At 37.1% G+C, this 15,831-nt stretch overlaps 1 protein-coding gene and 1 non-coding gene across 2 annotated transcripts; one reads left to right on the top strand and one right to left on the bottom strand.

Annotated features, from left to right (window-relative positions):
• The first annotated feature begins 421 nt into the window (after positions 1-421).
• LOC140138916 (uncharacterized) lies at positions 422-8,992 on the top strand. Its single transcript, XM_072160698.1, has 7 exons — positions 422-629; positions 897-1,091; positions 1,845-1,934; positions 2,765-2,905; positions 5,093-5,245; positions 6,267-6,450; positions 8,290-8,992. Exons 2-7 carry the CDS (start codon positions 909-911, stop codon positions 8,322-8,324), a joined length of 786 nt encoding a protein of 261 aa, XP_072016799.1. The 5' UTR covers positions 422-629; positions 897-908; the 3' UTR covers positions 8,325-8,992.
• Positions 8,993-14,091: 5,099 nt separating this feature from the next.
• Positions 14,092-14,164, bottom strand: Trnat-agu (transfer RNA threonine (anticodon AGU)). The gene has a single exon. It is a non-coding gene; the product is annotated as a tRNA-Thr (tRNA).
• Between the last annotated feature and the right edge of the window lie 1,667 nt (positions 14,165-15,831).

The raw sequence follows: 15,831 nt of genomic DNA, 5'->3' as shown, positions 1-15,831 counted from the left end.
GAGTCGCTCGCCCTATCTCGAACAAAATCGCCATGCGTAGCTGTTGAAAAACGAGAGGATTCGCCGTACTATCACGGCAATTTTTTAATGACGCTGTGAGCGTTTGGCAGTGCAGTGTACAGACGATCTCCGAATGGGCCTGTACACGAGCAAGTATTATCGACAATCCAAATTGAGAATTGTTTCAAACTGAAAATAATGAGTCATCATGATTAAAGATAATAATTATTATATATAGTACAATTAAGCAAAAGTGCATCTTAATGACAATTGCATAGTAATTAGGCCACCGTTTATTACCCAATTATTATGCAGCAGGATAACCAATAACAACATATACATAATATTATATTCGCCACGCACAACGTTTTGTGACCAGATTCCTGTGAACTTTACGGTTGAGAAAACACTGAACAATATTTAGTTAACAATTTTGGGTACAACAGATCTACTTCGTGGTTCACGCCACGTTTGACCAAGCGTTATTAAATGACGTTTGGGTACGTCTATAGAATATGCGTGTGAGTAGTGTGGCAGGCATTTTCTTTCGATTACCCCAGGCTGTAATAATGTAATGTAATGTTCATGAAAGGAAACAGATTTCTATGATATACCTGAGCCAATAAGCGGTAAGTGTTTTTATTTGTCATTAAAATTTTGTATATTTAAAATAGAGAAAAAAAGTCAACTCAACATGTGCTTTTTGACGTTTCAGGGAGTAAAACGAAACAATAGGTCTGCACTATTCATAGAGTGATTATACCATTTGAAGCTATTGGACAAATAATTTCGTTTTATTTTACAAATGATTTTGATAATGTATTGGCTATTTAAATTTGGCTAATGTTGTAATTTATTTTTGTTATTTTGTTATCTATTTTTTTGACTGATTTTAGGGCTCAAACACTATGTGTTGTACGTGCAAGTCGTGTCGTAAACAATGCTGTCGAATTATACTCGGGATAATTACTATATTTCTCGGTCTTCTTTCTCTCGTGGGCGGGATCCTGGTATTTTCTGTTAATGCTGGCAATATAAATGACTTACAGAATGGGACGCAGTTTTATGTCGCAATATTTGGTGGATTATGGGTAAGTGTATATTTGAATACATGAATACAAAACACACCCAAGTCCATTGACAGTGATTTTGAGAAAACTAAACAAAATTGTGCATCATTTTAATTTCTTCAGTAAGCGTTACCTGGTACGTAAATAGGGCAAGTTTAACATGCAAATGAGTATGCCGGACTTGGACTGTGTTTTGAATCACATATGTGTATTCTTTACCCTTTGCTCTCAGTCATTTATTCTTGATCTGTGCGCGTTCAGCTTCATTTCTGCGTTCTTACCACCTATTCCGTCAACATGTTGCTATCACCTCAATTTAGCACGTCGGCCATCATGCCCTGTTTGCGAGGACACTATAATATGTGTGCAAAAACCACCCAAGTCCTTAGGATTTCACATGCTCAATAGACACACGTAGAATGGTAGAGTGTGTATTTGTATTGTTCTTTTTTTTACATATGATATGCCTATGTATAAGCAACAATCCCATGCTTAACTCAATTTGGCCAAAATATGGACTGAGGTGGGTTTTGTATTCAGGTATTCATTTATATTGTAGGTTACCATTGCGGGAGTAGGGGCTTATTTGAACTCTCTTGCGTTAAAGTCCATTATCGAAAAAGGGTTCAGACATTATTATTATTATTATTATTATTATTATTATTATTATTATTATTATTATTATTATCATTATCATTATCATTATTATTATTATTATTATTATTATTATTATTATTATTATTATTATTATTATTATTATTATTATTGTTATAGGCTATTCTGGTTGGAATTCTCGGAGGATGCTTATTGCCATGCTGCTGTTGTTGTTGCAGAAAAACTGACGATAGATGTAGGACATGTTTGGTAAGTAAGCCTATAGACGAATCCAATTCCACGCATTCCTACACCTCAATGGCAGCCATAGCTGGGTCCCCGTCGGCTCTATCTCACCTACAATGTGAAATGATGCGGCCTTGGAGGGTATTTTAAATTGCATTCTATCACACATGTAGACAAAAGAATGATGACAGTTTACAACACAAAAGAATCTAACATCGAATTTTAAGCGGCTTTAATCCAGCCAATTGGGCAGTCACAACACCAGTTGGGTGCTGCGGGGACCCAGTAATGGCCGACCAAATCCTGACCATGACTTGGCTCGTTGGAGTCGTCTATACAGGGTCTGTAAAAGTAATTATCGCTTCTGTTTTCCCCTTACAACAATTTCATGCGAATCCACATATTTGAGAACATCTTGTGAAAGTTTTGAATGCAAATTGATATCGCAGTCCTATGATTCTTGATCCATAGCTAATGTCATGTAATATGTGGGTCATAACGTCAGAGGTCATTGACCTTTGTAATGGGTACAAATGTCAAACACATGCTTTTTGATCCATGATTATGATTGAATTATCGTTAATTGTCACTTTCTTGTATATCATGTGATAAAAATAATTAACTATTTCATTTGACAACAGAATGATGAAAATGACGCATGTCTGAGATATTTCAGGAATAAAAATGACCTCTGACGTCAAAACACACCACTGGTGCAATGCAATCGTTTGCAGTTTTCACAAGTGATGATGCCTAAATCTGGTCATTTATGTTAATAAATCACTTAGTCTAATAGTAATAGGACAACGCCAACCATTTACTAATGTTTCCTGTTTAATTTTGTTTGATTTCAGCTCGCACTGGACTTCATAAGTGCATTATTAGTAGTGGTATTGGCGATTGCCTTGTTGGGATCTGATATAAAAGCGTATGAATGCATCAAGGGCAAATACGATAAATGTCTAATGTTTAATGATGATGAGAGTTCTTGTAAGGTATTTACAGAATTATTCTATTTACTATTTCAGGGCTGTCAACTCTCAGGCATTGGGCGTGAGTCTCACCCATTTCTCACGGTCTCACGCCAAGGTAGTTTTATCTCACGCCTAGTAGTAAATATCACGCAAGGAGCTGTCAAATGAGTAAAATCTCATGCATTGTAAAATAATTTGTTTGTCCCTACCCCCTCCTCACTTTTGAGAATCTAGGGGGCGCCGTGGCTCAAGTAATCATGGGTCAAAATGAACAGTGTAGTCGGCAAAAAGTACGCACCTGTTCGACAGTGTCTCACGCCAAGCAATTCCATAAAGTTGAAAGCCCTGCTTATTCTGTACAAATCCAATACAAAACCATTGTTACTTGCCATAAAATGTTAGCTTTTACTGGCAGATAAATCCCCTTTTAATTTTGAGCCGAACAACTAATATAAGGCAAAGCAAAGAAAACTACCAATACGTATCACTCCTTCGGTTGTGTTACGGTACGATCCTTCGTTGCGTAGATCACCGTTCCGCACGCCGTGTACGTACTGTGTTATAAACATCACATATGTGTTCGACTAATATTTCCATCGTAATAATAAAGCGACGGTTCCTGCGTTTTATTCAAAATCTCGGATTTTGACAAAACTGCAGCACCCAGGGTCTTGATTTTTGCAGGTTATGCTGGTTTAAAGGTCCGTGACCCGATCGACAGCATCATCCCCCCGATTTTTCTCATTTTTTTCTAGGGTCTGTGGTTTTTGGTATCATTTAATAAATTATATTTTTCTCATTACCATCCTGAAATTTGACGATCCAATTTGATGTATTTTTGGAGAAATCAAGAAACAAACAGGCTATACTGGTAACCACCTTCGACATTCTGGGTAGGAAAAAATGATTCCGTGAATAAGAGCCGTTTACTCCCATGCCAATTCGCACGAACGGAAATAGGTCCGAATCCATGAGGGCGCTATAATGATAAACGCTTAAAACAAAAATAAAGAAATACATAAGGGATTAAATAAATACAAAACAAGACCTTATCTTGTTAAGCATGATACGAGGAATATGAAAAAAATATGAGAAAAATGTCCCCACTATAAAATTAATTAATTAATTAATTAAAATATTATAAAAATCCCATTTTTCATTAAAACAGTTCCTAAAATAATTGTAAAATGTACGTGATGATAATATACAAAATTAAAAGGAAATGTATCAGGGTCAAATTAAAATAAAAGAATGAGATATTTTGTCACAAGAAAGATGAGCGTAGTGGTATGGCGAAGCACTCGACGGGAGTGTTGTTTCTGGATGCCGGACCACAATGCAATTCATGGTACCAACGTATTGGCTTACTAATTGTGCTAATTATTCACTTTTACGCTGAAAATGTTCTCGTTTTGTCACATAGATGCATAAAGGGGACAATATTTGAAATTGTATGTAAGTTTGAAGACAATCCATATCCTAAACTGATAGGGTTACCCCCCTTTAAGTACAATATAATCGTGTAAAAAACCCCAGAATTTTGAAACATATTGATGGCGTCCTCCTCAGCAAATGTTATAATATGGCTTTAAGGCGTAAAGGCACTTTAGGTTATTTTGCTAAAATAATACAGTTTATTTCAGCAGAGTACTATACATGTTTTGTCATGTTGGCATTAAACAACAAGTATTTGCAACAGAATCAATGTCACACGCATCCATCTCCTAAAAGCTCACACAAAATCATATCAAAAGTCCCAGAAAATCAGAGTAGTGGAACAGTGCCTAATTTGCACAAATTCAAAACGGCAGCTTATGTAGGTAAAAGCTGGTTAAAATCCATACCATGCCAAATATATACCAATGTATTCATTATATAGCCACAAATGCCAAATGCTAATATTTTAGGGTCCACATGTGTCGGCAATTGAAAAATGCTCCAATTTTAATCAATCTGGTCTCCAAATTAATTGTTCATCTGCCAAAAAAATTAAAAATTAAAAAAATAAACGTATGTTTAGAAATTTTAGTTCGTTTCGTTTTATTCTCCTGGTGGAATCTATAATTATGTGGAAGAAAAAAATAATGAGTTATACAAAGCAAATATATTGAATGTTTTTATTCGTTGAATTGTAGAACTCATTTTCATATGCGGTGAAATAGCCTCACTGTAGATAACAAACCAATCACCTACATTTCCCTCAAACAGACCGAGAAGGCGACTTTCAACGTTTTAGTGGCGTTATTTCTAATAAGTGCCTTTGAATTCATCATTGGTTTGGCAACAGTAATCGCCGTTTGTTTCAAGATCAGACGATGGTGTAGAGGAGAACCCGATGACGAACAGGTGGATCTATTTCGTGTAAGTAGTCTATTTTCTACACTGGTTCGTAGTGTACGGACCACGGCTGTGGTTGTTTCAGAGTGCGGTTTTCTCAATCGATTGACCTTTTCGGTAAATCCCATAAGCCTTTGGGAGTACACCTGAGAACTCGTCATTTGACGTCACGCCGATTTGCAATGCGCACTAACGATGTTCGATAAACGACGTGCGCATCGGCGCAGATCGGTGTGACGTCAAATGACGAGTGACGTGTACTCGCAAAGGCTTATGGGATTTATTGAAAAGGTCAATTGACCATCACTCTGTGGTCTGATTTTCACTATTTAAATCAATATTGAAAAATACTACTTTGATGTTTTGCAAAAGTTCATTCTACAAATCACATACTTTGAAAACATGCTTGATTAATTGTTGTTAATGAGTGTTGTTGTTTCAGCCCTCTTAACATAACATAACATAACATAACATAACATAACATAACATAACATAACATAACTCAAGAACCACAGAACCTACAAAAGTATATCTGTGATATTTGAATTCTTCTACACGCTCGCTATGAAATGATCAATGCAATTTTTGCCAAAGCTAACTACCATTCGCAAGATACTGTAAAATATTTCCTAACCTTAATATTATGCATTCACTCGCCAAATATACTTTTTTCGGCTTATACAAAGACTCATAACATCAAGGATTGATAAAGAATGATCATAATGACGTGCTAGGTTGTGCTTAGCGTAATGCGTGACTGCTGTATTCTTATGTCAATTTAAGCGAGCGGAAGTTGGGAATATAATTGGCGCGCGCAGTATGAAAAACGGAAAAATATTTATAATGTTATTTTGCCAATTATAATCCAAAACACAATATAAAGGGCTAATTAAGTTTTGTAGGGGTACAAATGAGCACCTCTTGATCAGAAGACGAAGGAATTTATTATTAGATTATTAAATAACGTTCGCTATGCCAGATATTACAGAATTGACTTTGTCTAAATGGCAAAAACTAACAGACAAAAATTCATCTTTATACCTAGGTTGTCGAACCATCGAGATCTTCCCATCCTTCGGCACACCAACCATATCAGATGCCCCGTGGGGTGAGACCAGGATACGACACCAGGTACAACCCACACATGTCACCAGGACAGGGGTCAGGATATGACCCGCGACGTGGAAGATCTCATGACCCCTATGTGCACTATAACAATCACGGAGGAGGTTGGTATATGAAGAGCTTATTTCCGAAACGTGTTAAGTCCACAAACCCATGTTTCTGATTTACCTGTGCAATATTGCAATGGGAGGTATTATAATTTCAGTTGAATGCACCATTACAAAGCAAACAGTGGATGCATGCACAGTAACAATACTGTGTGAGGCTTTGTTTCTCAAATGAGAACAATAGTCTGCATATTGTTATGCAGCATTGTTATGGTAAATAATAGCTTGTTGATGGTACAACTCATTGTTGTAAATGTCAAACTTGTCAAAGTAATTGTGATTGTATCACACCAGTAAATGAGACACATGGGGTTGTGGACTTAACACGGTTTGGAAATAAGCTATTCATATGTACAGTTACTATTTTTACTTTATTATATCTACAAAGGTACAACCAAAACAGGCACATTTAGGCTCAATAACTCCTGGGCCCGATTTGCCTATGACAGGACGGATTGGGACTGTCGGAAGTAACACCCTACTCGTTTCGTAACTGACTGCAAGCTACATTGTACAAGTATAGGCGTGGTACTATTGTAGGGGAGAGCGGGGAGTGTTCGCCCTAGGGGCAGGTTCGCCCACCCCTTGTTTCTCAGCACCATGGCTATCAGGGAATTTGGTGATGGCAAAATTAGGTGACATAGGTCATTATAAACTTCTCATATTAGCTACGCGACTTATAGGGACGTGTTCATCGAACTGCAGCCAAAACAAAAAAATTACACCAAAACGTAATTTTTTCTTGCATTAATAATGTTGTATTATCATTGATACATAAATACAGATGGTTTTAATGGAAATCTGTATTAGGAACATATGGGATTTGTCAAAGATATAATGCAGTTATAAACTCCTTATTCGATTTGTTTTTTGCATACCCTGAAGAACATACAAAAATGTGCACAAGGGGCACGTTCGCCCTTTTGAGGATGGGGCATGTTCGCCCTATATCTTCCCCGGGCGGACTTACCCCAAACTGGAGGGCGGACCTGCCCCATCAGCGTATTATGCAAAATATTTATAATTATACCATTAAACAAGGTAAAACTACTGAAAAGCATGTTTTTTAAAGCTGTGTGTTATCAGTATTACTCATACCACCGTTTATGTCCTAATCCATAATCTCCCCGAAGTTGTAAAACATGATACGTTTAAGCTCACTTTGGACCCCTACATTTTACCCTGACCCGACCCCTGCAACAAATTTAGTGACTCCCCAGAAGAGAATGAATGCCCTGTATACTGTTGCTAAATGTTTGAATTTAATATGCTATTGTTATGCAATGTTTAAACCTTTTTTTTTGTGATCAGGGTGAACTTACCCCACCATATGGGCGAACCTGCCCCAATATGGGGCAAGTTCGCCACTTTGCAAAACTTTTTTGTTTGCTCTATCCTGTTGCCATTGTAAGGCCTATAGTTCTGGGATTGTGGTCGTATATAGCTAAAACATAGGGCTTTCACATGGGCTAATCAGGTCATCCCTAACCTTAAAATTGACATCGCTAGGCTGGTCAGAAAAATATAGGGCGAACACTCCCCGCTCTCCCCTACACAGGACCGGCGGCTTATGCGTCCGCGTCGAAGAACGGTTATGACTTTTCTGGTTATTGTTTTCCAAGTCCAAAATATAGGCCTATCATGATGAGAGCTGAAGTCTGAATTTAACCTATAGATTTTTATTATGATTGAAATTACTCTTTTATGCTTGTTTATCATTCGGTGGACAAAATATTCGCTCATCCCCTTTTGATTATTCCTATTATTATATTTTTTGCACTCTTTTTTCACCATTAACAGTCATCTTAATTTGTTCTGTTTTTTCTTCTTTTTCAGCTACATATAATCCAGGTTTTGGAGGATACATGTAACGTAGCAAGCGGAAAGGAAGCCACGCTATATTTTCTACTTCTAGAGACAACTCCTCAGTTCACACTAGTTTTGGGCTTGTTGACCAATTAGCATTGCGCTGTCTTGAATTGGGTACAAAAGTTACGTCAGTTTTTCGCCTCAAGCTGTATCTCAAGAACTACATCAGCATTGGGCCCATAGTCTGTACACTTGCACGCCCCCTGAATCTTCACTGCAGTATTCTCAAGCGGACCGGACAAAGTCATAATTCAACGCAAATTTAGGGTTTATCTACCGGAAGTCAATTTGTGCCGGAATTCCTTCCCACAATACAATATGCGTATTGCATAACAAAGGAGATTGATTAACCTCCGAACTGTATCTATTGTTATGCAATTCCCCTATTGCATTTTGGGGAGAAATTTGGGACAAATTGACTTTCGGTAGAGAAACCCTAAATCTAGCGTATTGATCCAAATGTGAATTTCTTCATTTCACTTTATATATTAAAAGGAACAACAATAATTCTAAGCGTTCCACACTGCACTGTACAACATGATGCAGTCATGTCTACAGTAGAATTCATCTCGACCTTTGCAGGACTTAAACCCCATTAAAAGCTATTAAACCAAGATAACACTCATTGAAACAGCTCAACTGATTAAATCGGATCTTCTCTGGTTGTGCACATGTGTCTGTTTTACATGTATTATAGCTTCAGTTGGGTAACCGATTATAAAGGAAACGAAAGGAAACAATGGTATGTGGACCTTTGTTCACGAAATGAGACAATGGCCTGCTTTTTGTTAACCAGCATTCTTCAAAATGAGCAACATAATGATTGTTGACTTAACACGGTTTGGAAATAATTTCTTCATATTTTTGGTGTTATCTGTCGTTTACATATCCTCCCTAAATTACAAAAGTGCGACCCTCTCCAAACATCTAAATTAGCTAAAAATTTAGGACATGTTACAAAACTATATTTTCTAGAATTTCATAGAATAGTTTAAATGTAGCTTGTACCGTTTTTTGTGGCATCCTTCAGAACGGAGCGGTCCGTTACCAATATAGCTCAATATTTTCGGTCAAATCTCCATTCAATTAACACGGGGAGTTGGCTAGCTATGAGCTAGCTATGCTTTGCCCTCACTCATATTCTACGAAAGTGCGACCCCTTCTGAACATCAAATCTAGCTGTAATTTTAGATCATGTTAGAGAAATATATTTGCTAGAAGTTTGGAGAATAGTTAAAATATTGGCCGGTTATTTTTCACACAGTGATGTTAACTAGGCAATGCCCATATACCTATAACATACACTGTTTGTAGAGGCCACGCGTCAATGGTGAGAGCACTGTGTATTGTGTATAGGAAAACGGACAGTAACTGAAGTATGATCTACTTAAGCGGTATACTTGGACCGCTTAAGTAGTGGCTTAAGCTGTATCTATCCACAATGACTTAACAGTTGGTACATGTTTCAATAGAGAATCAATATTTCGACCCCCATTTGGCACCCTGGTGGTGGGTTTTCCCCCGTCTGCCGCTCGATTGCAGATTAAGTAACCAAGTATTATGCTGAGCTGCCTCAGGGTCCAGACCTAAACACAACGACGATTCTGCAGATGCGTTTATTGTGAAAATGGCGTCTGCAGTTACGAGATTACCGATGGATAATAAGACGCGAATTTGACGTTTTATTCTCGGATTTTATGAAACAAAATGTTATTTATGAAATGTTAAAAAACAATTGAATTAATATAAATCTAAAATAATTGAACAGAAATCCTTCAATAAAATCAGGTAGGCAAAATAAATATTTAACTTATTTAGCCGGCCGGCACGCTGACCGGTAACGGTGTGTTTTGACTTTTGTTTATTTTTACTATGATGGTAAAAATATTTATGAGGTCTAGTAAAAAATATATAACATGTTCCATTGCGGGAAAATATTCAAAACTACTGGTCCCTCGGTGTTTGATGATTTGACTACTTCCTCCTCCACTGACGCGTCGGAAGTAGTCAAATCATCCAACACCTCGGGGAAAAAAAGAAAAAAAAATGGCTATTTACAGGGGCCGCACGTTTGTTTCATAGCCCCTCTTCAGAAGTATTCATTATATTCGGATTTGCTCTAGTAGCATTCGATGCAAAATTTGTTATTGTATGAGGTTCTTTTTTATGAGCCTTTTTAAAGCGCTTAAAATGGCCTGAAATGGGACTATAGCAATCTTTCCAGCTTTTTCTAATCTTTATTGCCATAAACTTTGCATGTAAAATGTAAAGGTCCATTAAAAAGAACTGTAGAAAATGCTAATTGAGCAAGTACATATGCAACGCACTAGTTTTCGAGAGGGGCTATACAAATTATTTTTATGTACTGAATGACCCTGGTATGTATGGTCTTTTCAAAAATAAAATATTTAACCATAGGTGGCCGAGCCATACTCTTTATAAAGGGAATGTTTGTATTGTATCCTGAAAATTAAAGAAATTAACCTCTGGAGGTTTCCATCAATTCTAGTCTACAGTTACATCTCGAATTTGTCTAGTGGACCATATTTATTTAGAGTACCGTCGATAATGGGTACGGGGTATTGGCGTACCCAAGATTTTTCAGAGGGGGTGAGGAGGGGATAAAGTGAAGGAAAGGAGGAAAGGAAAAGTGACTTACATTGGGCTCAAACTTCAATCACGACAGCCAGCATCCCACAGGGAGGCAAGATGTTCGGGGGATGTTCTAAAAGGGGGTGGGTGAAAGATGTTCCGTAGGCGGAGGTATATTGTAGCTGCCACCAACCCGGCCACCAACTCCAGCCCGTCTTGGCTACGCAGCGTAGCCTACGCTGCTAAGACGGGGAAACGCCCTGGGTCTGGGGCTTAGGAAACACATAGAACATCGCCAAAAGTTAAGGACTTTTTTCATTCATAAGTAAGTTGAGGAAAATTTAATTCCTCCCATTAAAAAACAGGGCCCTGAATTTCACTCTCGGGTCAGCTCTCTGAGGTCCTGCCTGTTAAGTTATTTACTTATAAGTAAAGCATTTTTACTTTAGAGCAAACTGATTAAAATCACTAGTATTTGCTTCTTAAAGCAACGATTTTTATTGTAGCTAATTTTAACACTTATTCATCTTTCTTGCCTTTTGTGGTAATTTTAATTCTATATATAAACTGTAAAAGTAGTGTGAAAATTGAGGGCGCTATTTATATATGTTTTAAATTTAATTTAGCCAAATAATATGAGCTATTCCTTTCATTTCATGATGAAATGTTTTAATGGCAGTATACAAGTACCTATCAATTGTAAATATGTAAAGATTAAGGTAAATTGCGCCATCAATGTTCACATTTAGTTAATAATGACTACATGCATGAAACAAGATAAAGCACCGGTGTAACATTTGCTGATGAGGACGCCTCAATTTATTTTTCAAAATTCTGATTTTTATACGATTGTATAATGCACTTACTGAACTAAAATACCATGCAAAAACAATGCCCTAGGAGTTTTAATAAAATCTTGGGATCCCAAGTTTAAATTCATTTCATTCAAATATTAGTCATAACAAATTGAGCGAATCGATCTCATTGACTGATTTATACACGAATTCACGATCTACTCCAGTTTTTGCGATTAAGGCTACATGCTCTTTTTGGTTGAAATTTTTGACGGGAAATAATCCCGCCAAAACATTAAATTAATCTTTTCCCACAACTAAATATCATAGTCAGGAAATTAATGATGCATCTGGTAGCTTAGATCATAACTTTCATTATACTTAGTTGCAATTATCCCAGATAATTCTTGATTTGTTTTTACAGAGTCTTGAATTGTCGATGGTTTTGATCAAAAAACATCACTCGGTGTATTTTGAAACTCGAGGCATTAACTCTTCTCAAACTGGCCCCAAATCATAATTTATTATATGCACGTGTAGCAAACACCAATGGGAATAATTGGACGTTGTTTGCGGAGCCTAAATTTGGTTTGATTTTATTTCACAATAATTCTAAGGTGAGAATTTTGACCTGACATTTCCTTTTTGGATTTCCAATTTAAATTCATTGATATGTGATATTTTGACAAAATAAAGAGTACGCTTACCTTTCTGCAACACTTCCCGATATCATTGAGCATCAGCTGATAGCCAACATTTTAGCTGAAAACAGTCCCTTCCTATCATTTTTGAACAAAATATGGTTCAAAGTGCGTACACTACGCGTATATACTGGCACACCGAGTTAATGAAGAGAGCTATTTAAGGTGGGGTATCTATTGTAAGCTATAAGGGTATAGGCCTATAGTATATCTTCCCGCAAGTGACAAGATGTGTCAAGCAGGTGCATACACAAGGGCGGTATATTCAAACGGTATTGTCATCATGCAGTTATTGTTAACTACATGTATGCACACAACACAGGGGCACTCACAATAGGCAATTGAACCCTACTGGTAGCGCCGTGTTGTAGCTATTGAGGACGAACTAGTTAGTATCATATATCAAAAGTATAAAAGCTATGATTTTAGTACTTTTCTCTGTTTCAAATACTTATTCTTTTCCAAATATCTGAATCTTCGACCCGGTACAAGCTTTAATAACGGGGGAACATACATTATTATTAAAAAGAAATCCTACCATCTATCCAAACTCGCCGTGTTATTCCAATGCACATTTTACTTCACCGGGCAGCCATTTTTTGATCGTATTTTGAATATTGGCGTCATAAAACCGTCATAGGTACAAATTTAGTACTTTCTGTCAATCAATAATAGCTAATTCTCTACATGTCAATCTTTAAATAATTGGCATAGTCCTTATAATAACGGTACTCCGCCTTGATGAGTAAATGACAGCAAATAGCTGCAAACCAGTGAAAAATATCCCAAAACTCGATCAGTGGGGCTCCGTTCGTACATGTCAATAGAGTCATTATCGATTGGATTAGTCGTCGTCCGTAGCGGACAATTCGGTCGCTCATTGGATCAATATTATCAGGTGGTAATAAATTTGCATTGGACAATAGATTACTATATAATGGGTTAGTACTGCATATATCGGTTTAATCTTCAATAAGCGGGTTTATGGCTGGAAAGGTCACGGTGAATTCGCCGTGGACGTAAGTGCACTATGTCTGGATCATTGAGTATCGATTGCGCATGTACACGGATGTATGTGGTCACTCCCCAGGTTTTGACATGAATTACAATTGACGTCGTGAATGACCCAGCGTTTTCATTTTATTATTACAAAATTAATCGTCGTTTATCACAGTTCAATTCATCAAAATTAATTTGTATTAAATGAAAAACAAACAGACAAGTAAAGTCATATGTCTTTTTATGACCTACCAAAATCTGATTTTCAATACACTAGAAACGTGTTGATATGTATATCTTTGAAAATCGCCGAATGTTAACCACAGTCACCGTGGCACGGTAGGCATCGTTAGCATTCATAGTGCCTTGGTGGCAGTGGTTCGAACCCTGGTGAAAATTTTAGTATTTTTTATTCTTTTTACTAATGCGCTGTGCCGTTTTTCAAACACGCCCCTGAATGAAATTGATGGGCAAGTACCCTTAAAACAAAACATTACCTTGTTTTGCCAAATTAATGAAATATAGCTGGAGTTGGGAATAGACGCCTGAATGAAATTGTGATGTTCTGCATTAGTTTGGATCAAAATTAAAAAAAGTATATCTGATAGTGAAAACTTAAATTTTCATCACATAAAAGTATGTTATAAGAGCCAAGATAAATGCAGTAATAAATAGAAATAAGAAGGCACCGCCCGGATTCGAACCAGGGATCTCCTGTTTACTAGACAGGCGCTTTAACCGCTAAGCCACGGCGCCGGATGTATACTCCGTGAATTCCAACTGCCATATCAACACAGATGTCATACTGCAGTTACTGTCCGTTTTCCTATACACAATACACAGTGCTCTTTCCCATTGACGCGTGACCTCTACAAATAGCCCTACGTTAAAAGTATGGGGATATGACTAGTTAACGTCGCTGTGTGAAAAATAACCGGCCAATATTAAAAGTACTCTTCTAAAATTCTAGACAATATTGTTTTGTAACATGTCCTAAATTTTAGCTAATTTAGATGTTTGGAAATATTCGTACTTTGGTGTTTTAGGAAGGATATGTAAACGACAGATAACACCAAAAATATGAAGAAATTATTTCCAAACCGTGTTAAGTCTGCAAACCACCATGTTTCTCATTTTCAAGAACGCTGGTTAACAATAAGCACGTATTTGTCTCATTTCGTAAACAAAGCCCACACACAATTGTTCTCTAGCGCTCGCTTTATAATCGTTCACCCAACTGAAAGGATAATCCCAGCGCATTGCTCCATTGTACGTGTAAAAGCAGAAACATAGGATGTGTGTATTTAACCAGAGAAGATATGATTTAATCAGTTGAGCTGTTTTCAATGAGTGTTATCTTGGTTTAATAGCTTTTAATGGGGTTTGAGTCCTGCAAAGGTCGAATTGAATTCTACTGTAGACATGACTGCATCATGTATAGTAAACGCCTTTAAGAAGGTATGCACTTGTTTGAGTGATAATAGTCAGATACAAGGTTCATTATTGATTATGTGGTACAACAGCTGATGGGTTCGAATCTTGGTAGAATCTTTAATTCTTATCCATTTCTTTTTCGGACATATTCAGAGAATTAAAAGCAATAACTGGGTGAACAACGTGGCATCTAGTTTCGTTTTCCAAATATGCGATGCAAATATTCTTTTTCTTCTTTTAGATACTGTGCACCATTCCTTGTGGAACAAGACGCATAGGATTGTGTTGTACTGGTGTGTTGGTGTTGGTGGTGGTTGTGGTGTTGTTGTTGGTGGTGGTGGGGGGAAGGTGACATTCGGGGCAGAGCAAAATTGTACGAAAATGGTAAAAAAGCCCTTCAAATATACAATATCATGGCAGCCAACATCCCATAAGGGACTTCTTGACTTCTTGCTGCTGTTATTTTGTTGCAACAGCCTTTTGTCCTGCATTTTTTCCTTATTGTTGCAGACGCTGTGGCAAAAAGCCGCTGCGTCTGTCGCTGCAAAAAACGTCGATATATAGACTAGTAAATAAAATGTACGTTTGACCTAGAAAAAATTGGAACGTCAATGCTTTTGTTGGTGTTGTAAGCATTTCTAAAAGACCTCCAAACAGAGCCAAAAAAGAAGAAAAAAAGAAGAAGAGAAGAAATGCTTATTTGCATGAAACAAAATGTTCGGATTTTGATACAAATGGCTCTCAAATTCTTCCGCTTAGAACCACATGTTAAACATAGTTTGCTATATATTTCAGGTGTTTTTTTGGCATACTTAAGGGATGGGGTATGAGCCTTTGGACAGTATTTATTGTGGGACATTAGAGCACATCAGACATATCGAATTGCATTCTGAATACGAAAAATGTCCTGATGATATCAAATAATTAAGATTTTTTGACCTTTTGAAATTTTGACCTTTCGTATTGAAGATATGGATTTCCCCCCCCCC

This window comes from Amphiura filiformis, chromosome 18 (assembly GCF_039555335.1).
Source record: "Amphiura filiformis chromosome 18, Afil_fr2py, whole genome shotgun sequence".
Classification (NCBI taxonomy): Eukaryota; Metazoa; Echinodermata; class Ophiuroidea; order Amphilepidida; family Amphiuridae; genus Amphiura; species Amphiura filiformis.
This window is presented reverse-complemented; position numbering and strand designations above follow the sequence as displayed.

Excerpts from the sequence above, each read along its gene's own strand:
- LOC140138916 (XM_072160698.1), top strand. The coding sequence starts at position 909 with ATGTGTTGTACGTGCAAGTCGTGTCGTAAACAATGCTGTCGAATTATA. Across the intron at positions 1,935-2,764 it reads ATAGATGTAGGACATGTTTG|CTCGCACTGGACTTCATAAG; the intron begins GTAAGTAAGCCT and ends GTTTGATTTCAG. Across the intron at positions 6,451-8,289 it reads CTATAACAATCACGGAGGAG|CTACATATAATCCAGGTTTT; the intron begins GTTGGTATATGA and ends CTTCTTTTTCAG.